The following is a 22,718-nucleotide window of genomic DNA, read 5'->3' as shown; positions in this document are numbered from 1 at the left end:
GGCCTTAAGTGATGCAATTTATATGACAAAATGGTACGAAATGCAAGTTAAAGACCAGAAGAATCTCTTGATCTTGATGATGAGATTTCACAACCCAATAAAAGTGGAAACTTTCGGTTTTGGGTCCATTTCAAATTACACATTTGCTCAGGTAATTTTGTAAGTAAATTAAGAGTTTATTAAATTCAGTTTTCGTCTCTTTCAGATCTGCAAAGCTTCAGTTTCTTATGCTGCTGTTCTATATGCTGTATTGGAGTAATTTAATAAAAGAGGCTTGTTTTAAATGAGAATAACAGCAGGAAAGTTTCCTTACACTCGCCATCACATTCTTTAACTGGTGCTCTAATCAATAATTCGATTTTCATATCCAAGAAGTGAGTCTCTGTTGTGCTACAATGTATTACAGCAGAATGATACAGTTAAGACCAAAACCTTTCCAATCATATTCAATTCACTGTTTTGATATTATTCCAAACATCCCGAATCAGGAATTTATTCCGAGATCTCTTCGTGTCATTCAATGTAATAAATACATAAAATGATTCCAAACTCATTCATTATTTACTAAACTTTTCAACATCAATATACTTATCTACTTATACATAGTATTTAAAATTTCACATAACATTTAAATAATTTACAAACTATGGAGACGTGAAAAGCAATTTGTAGTGAAATATTTTAAACACCATAGAAAACTTTTAATTATAAGGATGGCCATCAGAAATCGTATAAAAGACGCAACTGAATCATTTTCAATCAAAATCTCTCCTGAACCCAATCGAGATAGTTTGTTCGTTCGGCAAAATGTTGAAAAATCATTTGAAGTTGAAGAAGTTAGTGAAGTTGTTTTTCACGTTTTGGCGATTGGATTTCTTGCCAAATCTTGGATTCTTAAACATCATCAAACTCTCAATTTTCCCTCTTTCTGTTGGTTACGGAATTTTTTGCAGTGTGTGGCATAAAATATTTAATAACCCGGATGTCTTTGATTTTGCCTTCTCACTTACACTTAACGTTGGATTTTTTCTTTGCCTCGCGATTTACGGTGCTTTCATTCTTATGCACAAGGATCGCATTTTAAACGTTTTCAACTACTTCGAAAGTCTCGTGATGTCTGAAGATCCCGAATTGATGGGCGTAAGGAAGAAATACTTAGAGAAGAGTACAAGAATCTGTATTATAGTCGCGAAGTGAGATGCCTAAAACCTATATTTCTACAGAATCTTATATTAGTATTCCGAATATATTGCAGATATTACTTGAGCTCAACTTTCATTGGTGCAAGTTTCATCTTAAGCTACACAACCATTCGCAGTGGTTATTCATCTCCGATATTGTTTCTGATTCCCGGAATACCCAAAAGTAGCATTTTCTTCTATCCTTGCAATCTAACGTTCCAAATAGTGCTATTCTTCATTTGCTATGAGCTTCTCATATCGTCAAACCTCATCATCATGATTTGCATTATGTATTGCTATTCTGAATCCAAAGTTATCATCAAACTTATATCTAAACTCAACGACGGAGTTCTTAAAGACGCCAGAAGAATAACAAGAAAAGTGTATAAAGAGCATCTTGTTATGTCAGAGCAAAGTAAAGAATTGATTTTGTCCTTTTGGCACCTGTACTTTTACAAACTCATGGGAATAATGCTCTACTTGTGCAATTCGATGGTGATATTTCAATCAGGAGCTAAAAATATGATAGTCGGAATTCTCAGTGTGTTTATTGCGGGTTCTGAAGCCTTCATTCTCTGTTTCTTCGGCCAAATTCTCTGGAGCAGTTTTGAAGCCTTCAGCGATGCAATTTACATGACAAAATGGTACGAAATGAGAGTTGAAGACCAGAAAAATCTCCTCTTCTTAATTATGAGATTTCACAATCCGGCAAGAGTGGAAACTTTTGGATTCGGAATAATTTCAATTTACACATATGTGCAGGTAAAATCGAAGATTTATTGGGATAAAAATTCTTAACTAACAAAAATTTGTTTTTATTTTTTTATAGATTTGCAAGGCTGCGTTTTCGTATGCTGCAGTTCTCTATGCTGTATTGGAGTAAATCAATAAAGTAAGCTTGTCTTTGAAAAAGTATAACACCCGAAATCGTCTCCTTGCCTTGCCTTTCTGGCCTGCAGTTTGCGGGTTTTTACTTTCCTTAAGCACAGAAGATTTTAGGATGAAATTGTTACTATTTTTATCCCCATTTTTTTTTTATTCACAACGACTGTCGTGTTGCCTCCAATCTATGCACATAAAATATTAACAGCTCGTGTATTTACATAAATATTTGTTGAATATGTCGTATTTAGATATTATAAATATTCTAAACGTTTTCAAACACGCTTATTACTTATTTAACTTTCAAAATATCAGTAACTTGCATAGGATTTAAAATTTCACATATAATTTAAAGATTATTCAGATTGCGTAGAATTGAAAAGAAATTTGTAGGAGAATATTTCAAACATTACAGAAAACTATGCAATTGAAGAAGTATAATTTGAGAAGATACAACGCTGCTATTGAATCAACTACGTTTAACTTCAATCAATTCCTTAACCTCAGTCCAGATAGGTCGACGAAATGTTGAATAACCATTTGAAGTTGAAGAAGTTAGTGACGCTGTTCTTTATGATTTGGCACTTAGATTTCTTGCCAAATCAAGGATTCTTGACTATCGCCAAGCTCTCAATTTTCCCTTTGTCTATTTCTTACGGATTGTTTTGCACTGTGTGGCATCAAATATTCTATAACCCGAATTACGATGTCTTTGAATTCGCCTTCGCTTTTATAATGGTAATAGGTTTCTTACAGTGTCTCGCGATTTATTGCGGATTCGTCATTAAGGAAAAGGAGAGCATTTTGATCGTATTTGACTATTTCGAGAGTTTGATAACGTCTAAAGATCCTGTTTTGATGAGTGTGCGGAAGAAGTACTTTGAAAGGACTACAAGAATCTCCTTCGTGTTCGTGAAGTGAGAAATCTCAATAAAACTTAAATGATAGGAAATTTAGACAATTAATCTTTTGCAGGTATTTTCTGACTGCAACGTTTGCCATGGCGATCGTTGGCATGACCTACACAACCATTCGAAGTGATTTCTCAACTCCGATCATGTTTCTGATTCCCGGAATACCCAAAAGTAGCGTTTTCTTCTATCCTGCAAATCTTATCTATCAAATAGTTCTGTTCTTCACTAGTTTTGAGCTAATTTTGATATCTGATCTCATCGTTATGATTTGTATTGTGTACTGCTATTCAGAATTGCTAGTAATCATTTATCTAATTTCAAAGCTTAAAGATGGAAATCTGAAATATGCACGATTAACAATAAGAAAAGTACATAATGAGTATCGCTCATTAACAGAACAAACTACACAGTTGACATTGTCCTTCTGGTACATTTATTTTTACAAACTTCTAGCAATATCTCTGTATCTCTGCGGAATGGTTATGATTTTTCAGTCTGGCACTAGAGATGTCCTTGTTGGAATTCTAGGTTTAATCATAATGGTTTCCGAAGCTTTTATCCTCTGTTTCTTCGGTCAAATACTCTGGAGCAGTTCTGAGGCCTTAAGCGATGCAATTTATATGACAAAATGGTACGAAATGCAAGTTAAAGACCAGAAGAATCTCTTGATCTTGATGATAAGATTTCACAACCCAATAAAAGTGGAAACTTTCGGTTTTGGGTTCATTTCAAATTACACATTTGCTCAGGTAATTTTATTCCACTACCAATTCATTTATTATACATACAAAATATGCTTGTTTTCTTTCAGATTTGCAAAGCTTCAATTTCTTATGCTGCATTTCTTTACGCTGTATTGGAGTAAATCAATAAAGTAAGAATAATTCTTCATTCCACTCGATTTACTAGAATATTTCAATACAGAAACACATGAAATTTGATGTCACATTTTTTTCCAGACACTCAAATATTTAAAAGCTGCGGACGAAATCATTGTTCCAAATGATACATATTTTAAGTGATTTCTAATTCTTTTCGACTTACAAGAACTGATTTTTGACTAAAAAGGAACATAAATCCACCAAAAGTAACTTTGAAGAGTTTTCTGACTTCAGTCAAGAATGTTCGACGAAACGTAGAAAATTTGTAGAAACGGGTTCTTATACATAATCTATTTGGGTTTTTTCCACATTTATAAAGTTTTAGTTTGGAATCGAGTTTTTAGACTCGCTGAATGCTCAAATCGGACTCAAAATCACGCAAAATTCACACATAGAGATCATTGCTTGTGCTTGATGTTCTCGCTTGGACTTGAACCGACTGCAATTAAATCCGCACATGCAAAAAATTGCCATCGGTTATTAAAGAAAAGTATACTGGGAATGTCAATCCTGCTTTTACTCAGCAACACTATAATATTTTAGCAATAAAACAACAGGTGATGTGGAGGTCAAGTTTCCTAATAACTAAAATATTCATACAGATATTTATTGATTGAGCTACTTATTTATTTAAAAGTAAATGGTGAAAACACAACATTCAGGAAAAACAATGAATTTTGCAGGATTTCTATGCATCTCTTTCTATCCTGAGTGTTTCACAAATATCGTCCTCTTGCTCGTCAAGAAGCCATTTCGCTTACTACGTTGCAGAGAATTGCATCAGTTTCTTGTGTTTTCACTATGAATATTTAAAAATCTTTACAAACTCACAACTTTTACTTCCTTTGAAAAACATCAATACTCAGGATTGAAAATTTCACGCGACACTTTAACATTTTAATAAATTGTACAGAAGTAAACATAGAAAGTTAAGGAGAAATATTTCAAATATGACAGAAAATTATGCAATTAAAGAACCGCCATCAGAAGAAGTAAAACGCAGCGATTGAATTCACTACGTTTAACTTTCCTCAAAAACCTTTCAGACATCAATCAAGATAGTTCGTTCGTTCGGCAAAATGTTGAAAAATCATTTGAAGTTGAAGAAGTTAGTGAAGTTGTTCTTTGCGTTTTGGCGATTGGATTTCTTGCCAAATCTTGGATTCTTGAACATCATCAAGCTCTCAATTTTCCCTCTTTCTGTTTGTTTTGGAATATTTTGCAGCGTGTGGCATCAAGTTAATTGTGATCCGGATGTCTTTGAGATGGCTTTTTCACTTACGCTTCTCGTTGGATTTTTCCTTTGCCTCGCAATTTACGGTGCTTTCATTCTTATGCACAAGGATCGCATTTTGAACGTTTTCGACTACTTTGAGAGTCTCGTGACATCAGAAGATCCCGAATTGATGGATGTTAGGAAGAAATACTTCGATAGAAACACAAAAATCTGTTACGTACTTGCGAAGTAAGACAATTAACATCTTTAAACGAAATCTTACAGAATATGTAATCAGTGTCCACTTGTCTTGCAGATATTATTTGGGAGCAACGTTCCTCATTGCGGCCGTTATCATAACCTACACAACCATTCGAAATGATTATTCATCTCCGGTCCTGTTTCTGATTCCCGGAATACCCAGAAGCAGCATCTTCTTCTATCCTACCAATCTTATCTACCAAATAGTGCTATTCTTCGTTTGCTATGAGCTTCTCATTTCGTCAAACCTCATCATTATGATTTGTATTATGTATTGCTATTCTGAATCCAAAGTTATCATCAAACTTATCTCTAAACTCAACGACGAGGATCTTGCAGATGATAGAGATACACTCAGAAAAGTGTATAAAGAGCATCTTGTTATGTCAGAGCAAACTGATGAGCTGACTTTGTCCTTTTGGCACATGTACTTCTTCAAACTTATGGGAATAATGCTCTACTTGTGCAATTCAATGGTGATATTTCAATCCGGTACTCATGATATGATGGTCGGATTTCTCAGTGTGTTTATTGCGGGTTCTGAAGCCTTCATTCTCTGTTTCTTCGGCCAAATTCTCTGGAGTAGTTCTGAAGCCTTCAGCGATGCAATTTACATGACAAAATGGTACGAAATGAGAGTTGCAGACCAGAAAAATCTTCTCTTCTTGATGATGAGATTTCACAATCCGGCAAGAGTGGAAACTTTTGGATTCGGAATAATTTCAATTTTCACATACGTGCAGGTAAAATCAAGGATTTACAAGGAAAATATTTCTAAGTTAAAGATATTTGGTTCTTTCCAGCTTTGCAAGGCTTCATTTTCCTACGCTGCAGTTCTCTATGCTGTATTGGAGTAAATGAATAAAATGCACTTGTTCTTGGGGCGAGAAGAGGCAATTCAAGTCTCTCTTCGAGTCTCTTTACACTTGAGACACTCTCCTTAACCAATAATTCGATTAGCATGTCCGAGAAGTGAGTCTTTGTTGCGCCTCGAGAAGTCACAGCGAGAATTCCGGAGGTACTAATTGAATTGGCACCTCCATTTGGTGTTTGGATAGGGATCGTCCCGGAGACACAGTCCTCACGACACAATTGGAATGGCTTTACATGAGAGTGATTTTTCCCGTCGCAACAGTGGAGAAATGCAAATTAAAAGAGCCACATAAATATTCATACGTTGGCGCTGCACCGCAGAATTCGGCATTTAAAATGGTAATTTAAAATTTGTGCGGCTGAAACCCTTCGCAGTTGAGCCGCGTTTGTGGAACTATGTGGTCGCTATTTTAATTAAAATACCCACTTCTGGGATGTGCCGCAAAATGACTTCCTCTGCAAATGAAAACTCCCAGTGTTTGCCCATCGAAAGAGATCGAAATTTCGCTGACTTTTTTCCCCATTTAAAACGCCCAGTCACTTTGCCCCACAATTAATTGCTTTCACTCTTGAGTTGAGCGTATGTTTTTTTTCCAGCAGATCTTTCGTGTGACGCGCGCATTTGAGTAAATTTATCACATTCGTCACTTAGAATTCAACAAGAATACAAATATGTGACGATCGAGTGAAGAGTGAGAAATTCCTGCGAAGGTAAACACTGAGCTACGACAACTGGAAGATGACACGCCGAGGGTTTGTGCATTGATAATGTGTGTGAGATGAAAGCACACGGCATATGATCAATTTTAATTAGACTCCGACTCCTGTGCTAATTGGGAGCCTCAATGGAGCTTCTGTGGCTCCCTGCGAAGCGACTAATTGATGTCTTCCATCAATTAATTTCACTCTTTTTTCCAGCCCGCAAACCCACTCGAACGGGAAGCGCAATTTTCCCATCCCCTTTGTGGCTGAGGCTCAGCAATTACACGGAAATCACTGGCAAGTTGCCAAAATTGGGCTTGAGATATGTGAGAAAATTCGCAGACAAACATCAAACATCCCAGAGCGACTGTTGATTTAAGTTTAAAGAGGCTTTTTGAGGAAAGGGCGAACAAGCATTTCCGACACTTTTCACCACTGACTTTCGGGACGATCAATATAAATTGTGGTTCCATGTCAACACGTGATGGAATGAGAGAAAAGTCTTTTATCGCGTGATATCACTGAAAGAAGCATTTTTTTCTGGAGATGTTCACAGAATGTTGTTTGCATTTCAAACTGTCGGGGAAAAAGACGTGTAGAATTCAAATTGCTTTAACGAGAAAATTGCAATATGCTCACGAAGTCACGAGTGAATCACACTTTTAGAGTGTGAAACTCTTCAACTTCCTCTAGGAATCGATTTTCCTGAGCCTTCATTCTCACCTTCTTGGCTTTGATTAGTCAACAAACACGGCTGAGTCTATTTTCATACGCAATTTGCATAATAGTCACTCCTTGAGTCATTTGCGGTCTGTCGATGGCGTCGCTTTAACCCGATAAACTCCCCTTGGCAGGGTGGATTTTGGGTGCAATTCCTGGGCGGAAGGGTTGCTCCTGGAACACACCCAATGCCCGAGACAGGTAAACAAACAGAGTGAGGAAAGCAAGGGCGTTTTGCGCTTTCCAGATTTCATTTGTGATTAAGCTCAACCATGAGAACAAGAGAGATTGTTGGAGGTTCTGGATCAGCAATTTATCACTTCTCTGCAGTGCAAAGTCACTTAAATTGGCGTCCCTGAGTTCGCCAGTCTTTGCCAAAATTACCTTTTTATGGTGCTTTTTAGATATGACGATAGAAGATATTCACGTCGACCCTCAATTCGATGGTTTTTTTTTTGCAATTTCCGCGATATGCCAGCCACACCTTTCCGACTCTTGCACCCTCGCCATTTGAATAAATTGCGCAGAGAGATTTCCTATCGCGGATTACACTCGATGCCCGTGGCAGATAAATATTACCATGAGGATTGAGGAAGTATCGCTCGAAAATCCTCATTGACATGCAAATACTTGGCGTTGTTTGGGATTAAAATTGTGTGGTCTGACACCGGAATCCTCTTTGTCGAAGACACTGGATGAAGTGTATTAATGGCATTTTATATGGCACTTAATCAAGAAGTTCAACATCATTCTGGGCCTAATGTGAGTCACGATCGCCAATCTCGCTAATGTCGCGCTTGTAGCCAACACTGGAAGGAATAGTTTGTCGACACAAAGAGAGTTAGAAATTCAATTATGTAGAGAATGTGATAAGAAATTTCTTCAGTGTCGGTTAAGATTTATGAGGTGGTGAATCTAAATTTCATGTGTAGCGCGCACTTCTTTTCCTCCGCCTGTGCAAAATTTACACAATTTCCCGTCTGGCGCGAAGGAGTTTCTCCCTCGTGTGCGCCAGAAGAGTGCAAATGGTGTGAGAAGGAAGTCAAGATACAACGGCGCTGATAGAGTTTCCAGACAATTTAATAAATAACACACACAGACTGTGTTGATATAAGCTGTGAAATACGATACCACCCCAACACATTGCAACTGTGCAACTCCCTCGAACTTCCCGGCTTTTCCTCCCGAAATATCTCGCCATTCCGTCTCCACCACTCATCATGCCTTAATGTGCTAATTTTTCACACACCACTAGTCAAGACTTATTAGCAAGAGCCCAGAAAGTGGGAACGTGACTGATTGTGGGTCGCAGGCGATAACGCAATTTGCAGATAACCAAATTTATGTTGAAATAAAATTTGATGACCTAAGAAAACTTACATAAACTTTGACGAGTTTCAGGGTTTATAATCTTATCGCTTATTAGATTTACTATTTTCAATTACAGTCTCTCCCAGTGATTCAATGGCTGAAGTTCTGGGAAAACTTTGACAGTTTTGCAATGAAAACAGTGGCTAAACTATGGAGAAGTTAAAGAAAACACCAGCATCAAGAGAGTAGGGGAAAGAGAGGTAGTTTGTACACTGAATCAAATGCTTGATTTGAAGTTTTGAAAAAAAGTGGAAAATAGAGTTAAAACTTACTGTTCTAAGCGTTCTAATTATGGCAATTCACATGTTGAGCATCGTGTTAATTTTGCTTACCTGGAAAGAAGAGTCAAACTTTAGTATGTCAGTTAGTTCAATACATTCTCTGGGTTAAAATAACAAATCACGTCACTGATATGACCCAACTTGGCCTGACTTTTTTATCATCCACACATTGCTCATGATTCTATGACTCACATCGAATTACTGAGTGTCTAGCTGAACTCATCAATACTGTTTGATGAATGCGTCAATTAAAATACTTCCGGTATTTCCCAAACGCACTCACGTCGAATCAATGCTCGACTGCGCAACCACATCTTCAGTACATCATCCATCAAGAGTCACAGAGACCACGCGAGCCCTGTCGCCGCGGGAAATGAGACCACCTTCGCCACAGACCGCGAACGAATCTTGGGCAAGCGAAGCAGAATTTGAGCGTGAATTAGCATAAATGAGGTGCATCTCCGTGGAGTTCCATTGAAGTCATTTGAATTGATGAGTGGCCCAAATGGGGAGTCTTTGTGCGCTTCAATTACACCCAAAATCATTGCATAATTGAAGCCGCACAGATCATCATCTGCATGAAACAATCAAATAGCAAGGCTGGAATGCGATGATTGAAAGCCTGAGTTGGATTTGATGGTGAGAAAGTTTCCCATTGAGTCACACAACTCAGCAGTATTTTCGATCTTTCGGGCACACTTTGGCGCCATTGTCCCTTCGTGGAAGCACCAGTTGAGGAGTTAATCAAGAGCGCGCCTTAAAGAGCCGCTGACATCCAGGGGAGAAATAATTAAATGAAATTTCTGATAAACTGCGTGTCTTTGAATATATTTTCGTCTCACGACTTGGCCAAGATAAGCAAAGTCTTTTGTGCTCGCCTTCAGAAGGACTCAATTATACAACTTGAAAGATGAAAAGTCATAAAATTTCGAGTAATTTTATGACTCGTCTCGATTGACTTTGATAATTCCAATAAAAGAGTCTTCTTCTGCTCGTGACAGGCGAAGCAATAGGAGCTCCACTTAGGCAAGAAACGGTCGCTCGAGTCTCTCTGGTGGAATTCGAAACTCCTCCTCTGTGTTGGAATTCCATATTTTTGCCATATGTTTCTCTCTTCTGCAGGATTCTCCATCCCTGCCAAAAAGGGTGTCCCTTTGAACTCTACCGGTGTACTCACAAGGAGGAGACCCAACAAATTCCCTAAAGGTTATTTGATCATCTCTCACTGGCTGAGAAACTTTTACATCTCTGGGAAACTCCGCAATTTTCTGTCAGTTCCTCCAGTGTTGGCTGTCTTTTGGGATGAGAGTTATCCAGAAATTTTAAGCCCGCGAACAGGATGCTTTATGACATTCTAGTGTGGATTTAACACCCTTTTGCCATCTTCCATTTACAACTTCTAGACTGCGTGTCATAAGCAGATTTCTCGGTCACAGTCCTCGTATAATTTAATCCAGTGTCACGTATGTTGGGCGTACTTTAAGTGAGCCGCAAATAGAATTTCCAACCCTTTCTCGCCATGTGATGATGATTAAATTCACCCACATCTGCTGGTGATGGACGTGTCATGCGGACGTTTACCCCTGCGGGAGGCATTTGCAGTCCTCATTGGCACAGTGAATTGAAAATTTTTCCATTACACACAGTCACGTGTCACAGATGATATTCACCCCCGTCCAAAATCCTCCCTTCCACCCTTTCGCCCCACGCTGATGCCTAATTTATTCCTCGTTAAGAGTCAATTCACAATCTATTTCGTCTCAATTTTCAATTATTGGCTCATCCTGAGGCTCAAAATGTCTCTTGAGGGAAGTCGTGAAATGCAAATACCGGTGAGACTTCATCGTGCAGTCTCCACAATTGGAATTGTGAGCTGAATAAATGGTCGGTGCGATGAGAAGAAGTTCCAACGAGGGCCATCGACTCTGCGGTGTCTCATCTCCTCTCTATGTGCTTCATGTTTGCCATCGGAAGTTGTACTTTGCGCTGTCTTTGCTATCAATTGTGCCTTCAAATATTGCCTTTTCAATAATTTTCCACTCACACAAATCACCAAGATTGTTTACTCGCATCGGACACACAATATTACGAGCTGATTCTCTGTCGTTCGGCAAATATTGAACACAGGCGCAACACAGACACAACATGGGTGAAATTCTCTGAACCTCAGCATTATCTCATTAAACCCTTTTCCCTGACGTCATACATTCGTGAGAGGAGGTCATAAAAGCGGGTCTCTTGCACTCCCCTCGACACACAGTCAGGTGAGATTGGAATCTCCTGAACTCTAGGAACAAGTGAAAGTAGAGTCTCTGCGTCTACTTCTCAAGCTATTTAATTCAACTTTGCGTGATATTTCATATTTGTCAGGTTGTTAGACATTTGTAAATGATCAAAAGGAAAATACACAACTTTCAGTGTAGATTTAGAGAGAATTCTGTACAATATCTTGAATGCTAATGAATTCTTTCGTAGTAAAACGGGGTAAAAGGATTCCTGATTACCATTTTGTGATCATTTGGCTGAGAATTCACCTGGCTGAGAACAAACACTACGAAGAACATCAGTCCTAATCGCAAGAACATGAGAATTTACCAATGTTTTCTCCCTTGTTTCAGTCATTTTCTTTATTTCCTGCTCGTCAAATGAATGTTACAAATCGAGAGACATTTCTGTACTTTGCAATTGACGATATCTCCATCCAATTGGAAGAAGCTGTCTGTCAGCAATGCCACAGAATCCGTTTCCTTGTCCTTTTGACAATCCCTTCGAATTGTAATTCATCCGTGAGTGACAATAATTGATTCGGAAAATGTGGTGTCTCTTGCAGAAAAGAAGGGAAGACAGGAAAAATGATGGGTTCGCCAAAAAAGAGCGGTAAGGAGACGAAAGTCTCCAAAGCTGTCGTTGCCAAGGCGCCAAGGAAGTCCTGAGCGGCGATTCCCCTCGCCAGACTCCATCTGATAAGCGAAGGGATCAGGAGGGCTTCATGAAATTCAGATGATGGCACATGAATAAGGTGAGGGGATGTTTATCTCGAGAGGGCGAAAGCGATACAAAACTTGAAAAGGGTGCACATGATGAAAAATCAATGAGATTGTCTGATTTGGGCTGGAAAAAGCCTCCCTCGAGACGCAGGACCGAAAGCTTGACAATAATTGGACGAGATTGCAATCGTGATTTCAACGAGGCAATTATGAATTACAGCGACAATAAATCTCTTCTTAAAAAATCTCTCCCTCTCTTAGCCTTCAAGAAAGGACAAACACCATGAAAACGTGTATGTTTTTTTCCTCGCAGATGACATAAATTCCCATTTCCGATACGCCAAAGAGGATTAAACTTGATGTCCCACTTTTGAGGGTGAAAAAAAGAACAACGACGTGCCAGACAAAAAAGACAGAGAGAAAAATTTATAGAATATCTTGCGTGATTAACAATATGAGACACGATACATTAATTGTGCTGTAAATTGTCCTTTTACGACTGCAAATAATAATTAATTGTCCAGCATTGATGCTCATGGTTTTCTACAGTGGAAATTCGATTCACGTGATGGATATTTTACCCTTGAAGAACAAGCAATTACAGGGATTAGATTAAGCCTCATCCACTCTAAACTTCTTGTACAACAGCCTCAGAAACTCAATTAGAATAAATTCAACACCCCATTCTTGAGACGCTTGCTTCAAGAGTTCCTGCACAGATTCCCATCTGGGCTCGAATGACAAATTGTAGTCTCTCATCTTCTTCAGCAATCTTAGCGTCCATTTAGCGGCGGATTAAGGGCGCGAGAGGAGAAATTAGCGATGAGACGGGAGAGATTTAAAATAATTTGCATTTTCTTGCCAGGGAGTTGAGGAGAATTAAAGCACGTCTGCGAAAGAGTCGTTCCGAAAGTGGTTATAAAGGAAAGTTTATCTCATGACAAGAGGCAAGGTGCAAAAGAGTTATCATATGGAATACACGACAGGAATTCAAGAGAAGAGCTTTGCGAATAACCGAGGATGGAATCAACAATGAATTGTTTGTATGTTATATATGAATTATGAGGAAAATATTCATTGTGCGATTTGGGGAATTTCAGCACGTTCGTCGCGGTGAAAAGGCCATCTTTTCCGCATCTGCAAATCCCTGGCTGAGGAAAGTTGGGAATTGTCCTGAGGATCTGCGCGCTTCTGTGCCTCTTCGTCCCATTAATTGCGTGAGTGCTTCTACGGTCATATCCACAGGTCGTAAACGGTGAACTTTTACGAGTGTCTTCCATGGCAACAGCGAAATCACACACGAGAGACACGCTCAAATGCACTAAAATCATCCTCTCGCATTACACATTGTCCAATAACAATAATCATCACGGCAGAATGTCTGCCTTGTCATTTGCAGAATTCACCATTTCACTGGATTTTGTCATTTTCTGCACTTAAACCATCATCATTGTTGGTCTCTTGCAAATATAGAAGACGTTTGTGTGTGTGTGTGTGTGTCTGCAAACACAAAGAGGCAAATTGATGTTAATTTACATGGAAATCCCAGAGTCAAGAGAGAGAGAAGACGAATTAATTTAAACTCATGCAAATTCTCCCGTTTTGTCCACTTTAACATCAAATTTGATGAATTGCCAGGCAAAGTTTTGCATATTCACATTCTGCAGGGGAATTTTGGGAGCTTCTCAACATTTCTGGGAAGGAGGAAAAGCTGGGAAATGGACATTTTCCCCCCATCAATTCCCACCCATCGATGAAGGTACGGGAATATGCTTCCCCCTTTCATGCCATCTGGGGCACAATGACCCCCCAAAAATCATCTCGTGTTCACTTTGTGGGGGCCCTTTTTCGTGTATTCTGCACGATAAGTGATAAATGTTCCACCCTCGCATTCAACAACGCCAGCAAAAGCTCCCTCGTAAAAGCCTTTTACAGCAAAGCATGAATCAGTTTTTAGGAAAATATAAAAAAAAGCATGGCATAAAAATATAGTGAATTGCTGAATTTTGTCATATTTTCGAGATTATCCTTGATTTTATGAGTTCTTCAGAATCATGGTAAAAGTTTCAAAACGATCATAGACTAGTTATAATGCAATCAAATCGCATGTGTGGGTTTTGGCATGGAAAAATTCTCTATGCAATCACAGCAAGGATTGCATTGGAAAAGCAAACAAGTTCAGTAAGAGAATTTGGTAATAATTTCGTGAGCTCTGTGGAAAAGCCAGCTAAAAAACCAAAATGAAAGCCTTCACGGCCATCGCGATTGTCCTTTGTGGCATCCTTCTTGCGTCTGCACAGAATGCGACAGAAAATTCTGCGATTGATATGGATTCAGGAGCAAAAGACAGCTCCTCTTCTGCAAGTTCAACAACACCTTCTGGAACAGTGAGAACAATTGAGGAAAATCCAACAGAACCACCGAAGGTGGAGACAGAGAAGGAGACTCGGCAGTCTGACAATTCTAGCATCGTTGACACTGTAAGTGAATAGATTGCAAGTTCTTTGTGGTATTCTGAGTGTCTTCTTTAGCAGGAAGAGAAGAAATCAGAAGCGTCTGTTGGAGAAGTTACGACATCTTCAAATCCAACAACTACAGCAGGGCTTTTGGCAGTTGGACCAGAAAGGCCGTCTCAAGATGCAGAACCGAAGAAGAACGATGGCACAACGGAGATTCCAGAGCCTGACGACACTTCTCCAGTCACAGAGAGTCCAGAGATGGATTCCACAACATCCGCAATTTCTGTAACCACCGGAGAAACCGAGGAGCCTGACAACAAGGCAACCTCAGTGACTCTGGGACTCCTTTTCGTGATGATGCCCTTCGCAATTGGATGGATATTGGCCATGTAAGGCGTTAATTTATGCAACAAGTCTGGGAAGAGTGTGAATTGCTGAATAAAATTTCTCGTGTTGTCTTCTCAATCTCACCCAATATTCCATCAATGTCCGGTGACACTTGTTTTCTGGCCAGTTTTCATCACAACGGCGGCCTTCGCTTGGCGCCAGTCACACTTTCATGCGCTCGCGATGGTTTTCTCGCGCCGAGAAATGCTTGCCGATGGGGAAAGTGGACAAGGAAGCGCGCAGCGATATCCTCCAGGCCAAGGAGGATTGATTCTGATCATTGATCAGCACTTGTGCAGCAGATGTTGAGTGTTAATTAATTTCTATCGAGATTGAATCTCTGGCTGTTTTCCGCCCCGGAAGGCAACTTCTTGCACTCGTGAGATCGCGATCGTGGATGTTAGAATAATACACTTCTGCACAGATGTTGCCAATCAGAATTTGTGGAAGCACCCAGCGCAGATCAATAATGTTCTGCTCATAAACAACCGGTCGGAGTTAAGAAGAACAAAAAAGACCGCCAAGTAAGACATCGAGAGTGGTGATTATTCTAAAAAGAAACGACGGAGATTCGAAGGACGCAGCATTTCTTGCGCAGCATACAATAAAAATTTTGATTTATTATCCGCATGGAAGCATCAATTGATCTCAATTGGAATCTCTCGATCGTCATTCATTCTGACGCCTCATTACACTTCTTTCCGTCCATCCTCGCGCAGAGACAACAGCATAATGAGTATTTGGTCGGAGAGTTTCACGACAGACAGAGAAGAACTCGTTCCCATTGAAGTTATCTTCGAGTGCAGAGTGGAATTTTTATTGGACATCAAAACGTGAAGTGCTTGCAATGCAAATTTCTCATTTCTCAGCACGGCAAAAGTTGCGGCCAGCATTCTTGGAAGGACTGATAAGACAGCGCGACTCATTTTGAATGGCAAAATACCTGAAAGGGTCAGTCATTGACATGCAGAGTGAAATCGAGAAGTCGCGCTCAATGTGCTGTAATTGAGGAAGTGCTCACCAAGATATCTTCAGCAGCTCTACAGATTTTCCATTAGGCCAGATAACAAAACGCCATGAGAAGTCTATTAATGGGTGGGGAAGCTGCATGAGACTCAATTGAGTGTTTCTGAATCAGTGTGAACAAGTTAATCAAACGGATGATGATCTCTTCACTCGAGAAACTTAGGCCATTGTTCGATTTCACATCCAGTCGAGTGTTTGAGCTTCAATTTAGTGAAAAATACCTCCGTTTTATCTCATTTTCAGCAATTTCATCTCGCTCCATATCCATAAAGATCCATATAAGCGATCTCAAATCATGATTTCAACTCCAGTCAAGCTTCTTTTCCAGTGCCGCCAACTTGCCAACAATAGAATAGCTTTTTCTTGTTCAACATCCACCAAGTGATAGTCAGAACTTCATTGCGGACGATAAAAAAGATAATACAGCATTCTTAGCGAGTTTCAAGACTCGACTTTTTGCACACAATAAGACCTTAACTGAAAACTATCTCGTACACTTTGAAGGCACTTGGAGAATTTTTACAGGTAAACTTCTTTCTCATGCTAATGAGAGTTGTCTTAGGAATACCGACGCTTGTGTGGTCCACGGACGAAAGGTGATAAATTTCTCTGAAGGCAAATATTGCCTTTCTAGTCAATTTTCTCCATCTCATCCCATCTGTGAAGGCAAACAATAAATTTTGGGCTGTTTGGAGGATAAAAAGACCGCCTTTCCTTGCGTCGAGGATATCCTGTAGCTGAGAGATTATCCGTTTATTCACCCCTGAAACATCTTCTCGCACTTTTCCCCTCACTTTTACTCCGTGATTCCTCCACACCCCGCAATAATGTCCTTCCACAAGGACGCCGAGGAGAATTTTGGCCGTTGATCTCTCTCAAAACTCAGAGGGAGAAGCAGAGTTGAGTGCAGTGTAGATTTACGATAGGATAATGCCATTTCTAGGCACTGCTTTAGCTCTTAAAACAGTTTTCTAAGCCCCGCCCATTCGTATGCTCCGCCCACTAAATACATTAGACAGGCTTTTTGTTACATTGCAGCAAATAGAGAGATGCAAAACTTGCTCTATTTCATTTCAACTCTAGTGTGACTGATATTAAGGAGAAGATGCGACGCAGAAATGCCTGGAATATTCAAGTACAAACATTTTTTCATGCCAACCTTCTCGAATGACAATTGCAGAGTGATTTTCTTTGTGTGCACAGGGATGACGAGACTCACTTTATTGTCATCCTGTCGCACACACACACTCCTTCTTCCTGCAACTCCAAGACCTTTCATTTCGTGCTCTTGAGGCGCTTGAAAGGGCCATCGAAATCCATTTTTTACGCCTCACACAACACTCTTCCTTCCCTGTCGTCAATGGGGAGTGTTCGTCTCCTCGCGAGCACTGAATTAATGAGTGGGACATCCAGAATCCTCCCATTGTTCGCGCCAGACCACACATGGCTCAAGTGTCGCCCCGAAATTTTATATTAATTTCATTATTCACTTATTCCTGGGGGAAGAAAGAGAGATGAATTTCGGCGCCAATGCGCTGATCACAACTGCACCCTTTCTTATCTCAGCCATATCGAGTGATGAAATGACGAAATAATTGGTGGGTGCATTGCCAAAGCCCATGTCAACGGCAATTTCGTATTTATACAATGGTAATTCATTAAATCCACAAGCAAACTCCCTTTCTTGCAAGTCACGAGCGCAATCACGATCGTAAATATCACTCTTTTTGTCCCTAGTCTCGAACCTGTGTGACTCAAATGTGAATTGACAATTCATTAAATATTGAATATGATCTGCATGTAAATTTACTTGCTTAATTGTCGTCTGAAATGCCGCCAGTGGTCTAGGCTTAAGACACAGCGTCAGAGATGCAACTTTCAGCCATAAATTAGCGATCATGTGCACGTGACTGTTTGTTTGGACTAGACAAAACAAACGAATTTGGACAAAGAGTCGTGTTAGACGCAGAGTGGGAGGCAAATAGACTTATTATATATTATATAGTAGAATTGTGAGTTTGCTTTTCGGTGAACATCACCCAAAAACGCCCACCTCATCACTCAATTCACTCCACATTTCACAATTTACCTCCAAAATGCAAATTTCCTCTTCTAACTCATCCTGACTTTCCTCTAAACTTGTAACTCTATCTTTTCACATAATTTACTCAACCCGCAGATAAGGTTCTTTATTATCTTTACCACTCACTCGCTCTCTTCCTCCCCATTCGCCAGAACACAATCAAATTTGCGAAGCACCGCGAAAAGGCAATTCGTGGGCTGTTTTTCCATTGTATTTTCAGAATGTTAAACGTTGTGGAAAATCAATTCGTAAAATATTTTCTTTTGCGACTTTTTTTCTGCCACAAAAGCCGCCCAAAAGAAGGAAAAAAAGTATGGAAAGACTTTGTAATTAATGCAGGAAAATTCCCCGGGCTTCTCATGAGGATTTTTGTGAACCTTTTACGGCTTTTTATTGTTCTACACATTTTACACACACACCAGAAATTGTGCAATGGCACTTCTTCGCGCCTTTTCTCACAAAAAAGTGTTTCAGGCCAACTTTATCACATGCCCATATTTGCATATCGCAGTGATGATAAATTCACATTTATGACGTTGTAATTACGTGAACACTTAGCATATTTCTAATCCACTGTGTTCACTATTTATCTCTTACAACATTCTAGTGATGTCAATCACTCTTTGCACACTTCTTTCCCTGCTTCGCCGCGCGGGTTTGATTTGATTTGAGGCTTGTTTACCTCATGCCTGATTAAATTGATTGGATTCTTCGCTGTGGACGCACTTTGGCTCAATTACTCCACTTTCAGCCACGCTCAGTTACAGTTCACCCATCAATCGTGCACTCAAATCCATGATGAATTGGCCAACGAAAAGTTTGTGAAAAGACCGAGCTTGTCTTAAAAAAATCCGCAAATAAATCCACAAATCGATATGTTATTTGCTGATTAAATTGACTTTCCTGTCCTCATCGTTGTTTTTCTGCCACTCCATTAATATTCATATGTGTTTCGGCAATAGAATATTTGATGATTTAGCTCCATTTTTTTTTTGCCCGCGTGTTCCATCTTCGAACAAAAAAAAAACATGCCCAAAAACGAGGGCATGAAGAGGAAAAGACAAGCAAGTGGTTGAGTGAGACTCTTAATTAAATGCCTCCGAAGCTGTCCACTAAATATTTTTCCCTAAATTATTGCTCTCAACTTCGTTTTTGTCTCACATTTTTGGCGAGACGGTGAGTTATTTCTCCTCATGTTCCTCACAATGTCGGAAATATAACATTTTAATTGTGCAAAGCTAGAAAAAAAAAACTAAACACAATCTTGATCATGTCTTGAGGAGCAACTTCTGAAGACACGGCAAATTGAATGGCTCACGCAAGTTGTTCTTTTTTTTCTTAACTCAGGTAAAGACTTCTTTTTTTTTACGCCAAAGAGAAAATTGCCATCACGAGAATTCGCAGTGGATTTTTCCTGAAAAGTTCTTTGCACTTTTCAGGAAGATTGGCTTCGACTGTCACATGAATTCTAATGAATTTGGACTGTGAAATGCGGGAGATTTTGAAAGATGACGTGCAGAAAATTATTGTTCACAATTAATACCATGAAAACCAACCCGCATTTTGAGGGCATTTTTTCCCACTCGTGTCAACACACGGAATTCTAATTGATGCATTTCACTGGTGCTCCCCGACAATTCTTCCGCCACGTTTTTTCCATTTTTCACCATTTTCGCGGTGTTTTCTTTTCACTTGTCCCGCCAGGCGAATTACATGTAATAAATTGATGCAATTTCTCAAGAAAAATTCTCTGTCTCATCCCCACAAATGAATTCTCGTCTTCTTCTCACCCGCAAGTGAAATTCAATGTTTTCCACACCCTCAAAAGCACAGAATTTTCTTCTCTCTCTCTCTTGTTCAATTTTTAATCCATTCTCCCAAAGTCACAGTGACAAAGTTCATTCACAGAGATGGAAAATTGAAATATATTTTTCCATTGGGGTTCTTCTATTTGGGGAGCATCTTTTGGGCTTTTCCCAGGACAGATTGTGTGTGTGTGGTGTGAGTGATGATTTTCCCAAGACGAATCATTTCCACTGCGAACGAGAACAATGATGTCTGCTCAAGAAGGCATGATGTAAAACTCGGTATCTTTCATCCTCGCTGAACATATTAATATTCAATCGATGGAAAATTTTCGTGGAGAGCGTGCAGAATTGAGATATCGCTCGAAAGTGAAAGACGCGAGCCAAGAAATCTTAAAGAATCACTCACACTCCTCAGCGAAAAATGTCATAAATACTGAAATTTAGATGAGACGAAGGAAGAATGTTAGAAGAAACTTATTTAACTGTTCATTTTAATGATGGATTCTAAGAATCTTATCGATTTTGCTCTAGAAAAGCTTATTCAATCCATTTATTCAAGTATTTTAGCATCAATTCCTGATTAGATTCCATAAAGTAATAAATAGATTTTTTTTCCATCAAAGCGCTACAATTCATTTATAATAACGTTATTATTATAACAATCTCACGCAAATTCCAGATGTGTAATCGCAATTTGCTATGAAAGAAACGCAAAGTATCTGTTAATTATTAAGCAACCTCATTGAAAAACTAAACCTCCACTAATTATCAAATCAACTCTAATAAACTCGCTCATTGACTTCAAAACTTACATAACTGAGAGCAGTGCAAAATGTGGATTTTCACTGGTAGTTCGCCCAGAAAATCCTGTGGGACGAGCTGAGCAGCCTTGGGCGAAGGGATGGCTCGCGATCGTGAAGGTCGCGCTGATCCAGAAACCGAGATACCAAGAGCAACAGAGTGACGAACATGCTGAAAGCATAAACAATGATCCGCACGCCGATAGCTCGCTATCTCGGAGGCTGGCGAGAGATGTTTAGCAAAAAGGGAAATAATAATTATAGATCGCGAATTGTGGATGTGAGAAGAAGATACTCAATAATTGCCACGAATGCTTTCGCAGGTATTCTTTTTCTCTCTCTACTAACTGTATCGCCTTGTCTCAGCCATCGCGAGAGCTTCTTTGGGACTCTCTTGGCAGAGGGCAGAAGTGGAGCAGGTTTCACGGACAAGTTTTCAGACGCTTCCTCTTGGAGAGCGAGACACTTTTCGTACATATCTCTGGTGGTCAGCGAGGGAAGCGCGATCTTTCCTGCGCCAACTAGCCAGAGCAGAATTAATGGCCAATCAAGAGTCTTCTAGCGAGATAAAATCATCTAATACCCTTGAAATAGTCATGCAGCTGAGATTAAAAGAGCGCTAGAACATACAAACTTCTTCATTATGGAAACTGACACCGAACGCGATCCAATCTTCCCTCTTCATCGGCAATATTGAATGAAAATGAGTGCATTTTTTCCCCACACTTTAACACCAAGTATATAACATACTCTCTCGTGGAGCATAAAGCAATTTCTGCACAATTTGCATAGCAATTGCTAAATGATCAAATTGCATTTTCACCAGCAACAATTTCATATTAAAAGGCCATCAATTAAAATTGAACGGTTTGTGCGTAAAATGAATTGATCAATGCCAATTGATGAATATAATTTCTCTGAATTTATCCGTGCGAATACCAGAGGGGATTTCCTCGATTTCTGTGCCAAAAACTTTCTTGTTTACGAGGCGCGTTCTTTTGCCTCCTCAGCACAACTCTCTGTTCACGTGTTCGGCTCGCAAAACTCGCGCGATGGGGCATTTTTATGAGTTGCTCACCAGTGAAAAGAGTTTTCGCTACGCCTCAAATAAGGTCATTGCCATTGAGTGACTCTGTGCATTGTTGCTTGGGAGATGAGATGGAAAAATCACGAACAGGTCGAAGGTTCAGATACTGACCTGAGACAGAGTGTTGGCAGATGCGCCGGCAGATCGTGCGGGATTCTCCTCCATTTGGGGCATCTTGAGACCACTTCGCGTCAGCAGTGAGTGTCCGTGAAGAGCGTTCAACGCACTGTGCACATTTCCCTGCCCAATCACTCTTGCATCTTCCTCAACACACTCAATTGCACCGCCACGCGAGATCACTCTCAATTCCCACCGTCACACTCTTTTCACTTAATGATGGGCCCAGCGCCAATGGGATGGAAACACTGAGATTAATTGTATCAAATTAATTTTCACTCCTGCTTCAGGTGTGCAACTTCTTCAGATACTCCGGCCAGACAGCAACGAGAGCGTAAAGGCAACCAGCCACGCAGAGCGTTCGAGAGAGACTGAGAGTGTTGTTGCACGTTGAACCGGTGATTCTTTGACCGTCTCTCGCGCCACAATTCGCGCACTTCTCTCGCGCGCCTCCCGAAGGACACATTCTCAGGCGACATCCACAGCCACTGTCTGTCCATCGCATTGCACTGCAGCATCAGCCAACATCCCCAGAGTCCCTTTATTCACGCACCGCCACTAATTGCCTTATCACCCATTTCATGCATAAACACTCGCGCGAGCTCACGCGCCTCTGTTGTACCGTCTTCGCAGAGCCGAGGCGCACACCATGCTTCAAACTGCAACCGCCTCGTCGATGAGA

General features: G+C 39.9%; 1 protein-coding gene across 1 annotated transcript in view; it reads right to left on the bottom strand.

The window, feature by feature from the left end:
- LOC132256728 (breast cancer anti-estrogen resistance protein 1) overlaps nt 1–22,684 on the bottom strand; it is a 43,119-nt gene extending 20,435 nt beyond the window's left edge. Inside the window, exon 1 of the mRNA XM_059753244.1 lies at nt 22,031–22,684. Within this exon, the coding sequence (XP_059609227.1) occupies nt 22,031–22,093 (63 nt within the window). The 5' untranslated portion in view covers nt 22,094–22,684. The remainder of the gene's footprint in view (nt 1–22,030) is intronic.
- Between the last annotated feature and the right edge of the window lie 34 nt (nt 22,685–22,718).

Source organism: Phlebotomus argentipes, unplaced genomic scaffold (assembly GCF_947086385.1).
Source record: "Phlebotomus argentipes unplaced genomic scaffold, Phlebotomus argentipes genome assembly contig_17, whole genome shotgun sequence".
In the NCBI taxonomy this organism is placed as follows: domain Eukaryota; kingdom Metazoa; phylum Arthropoda; class Insecta; order Diptera; family Psychodidae; genus Phlebotomus; species Phlebotomus argentipes.
Note: the sequence above shows the minus strand (reverse complement) of the source record. Positions and strands in the feature narration are given on the sequence as shown.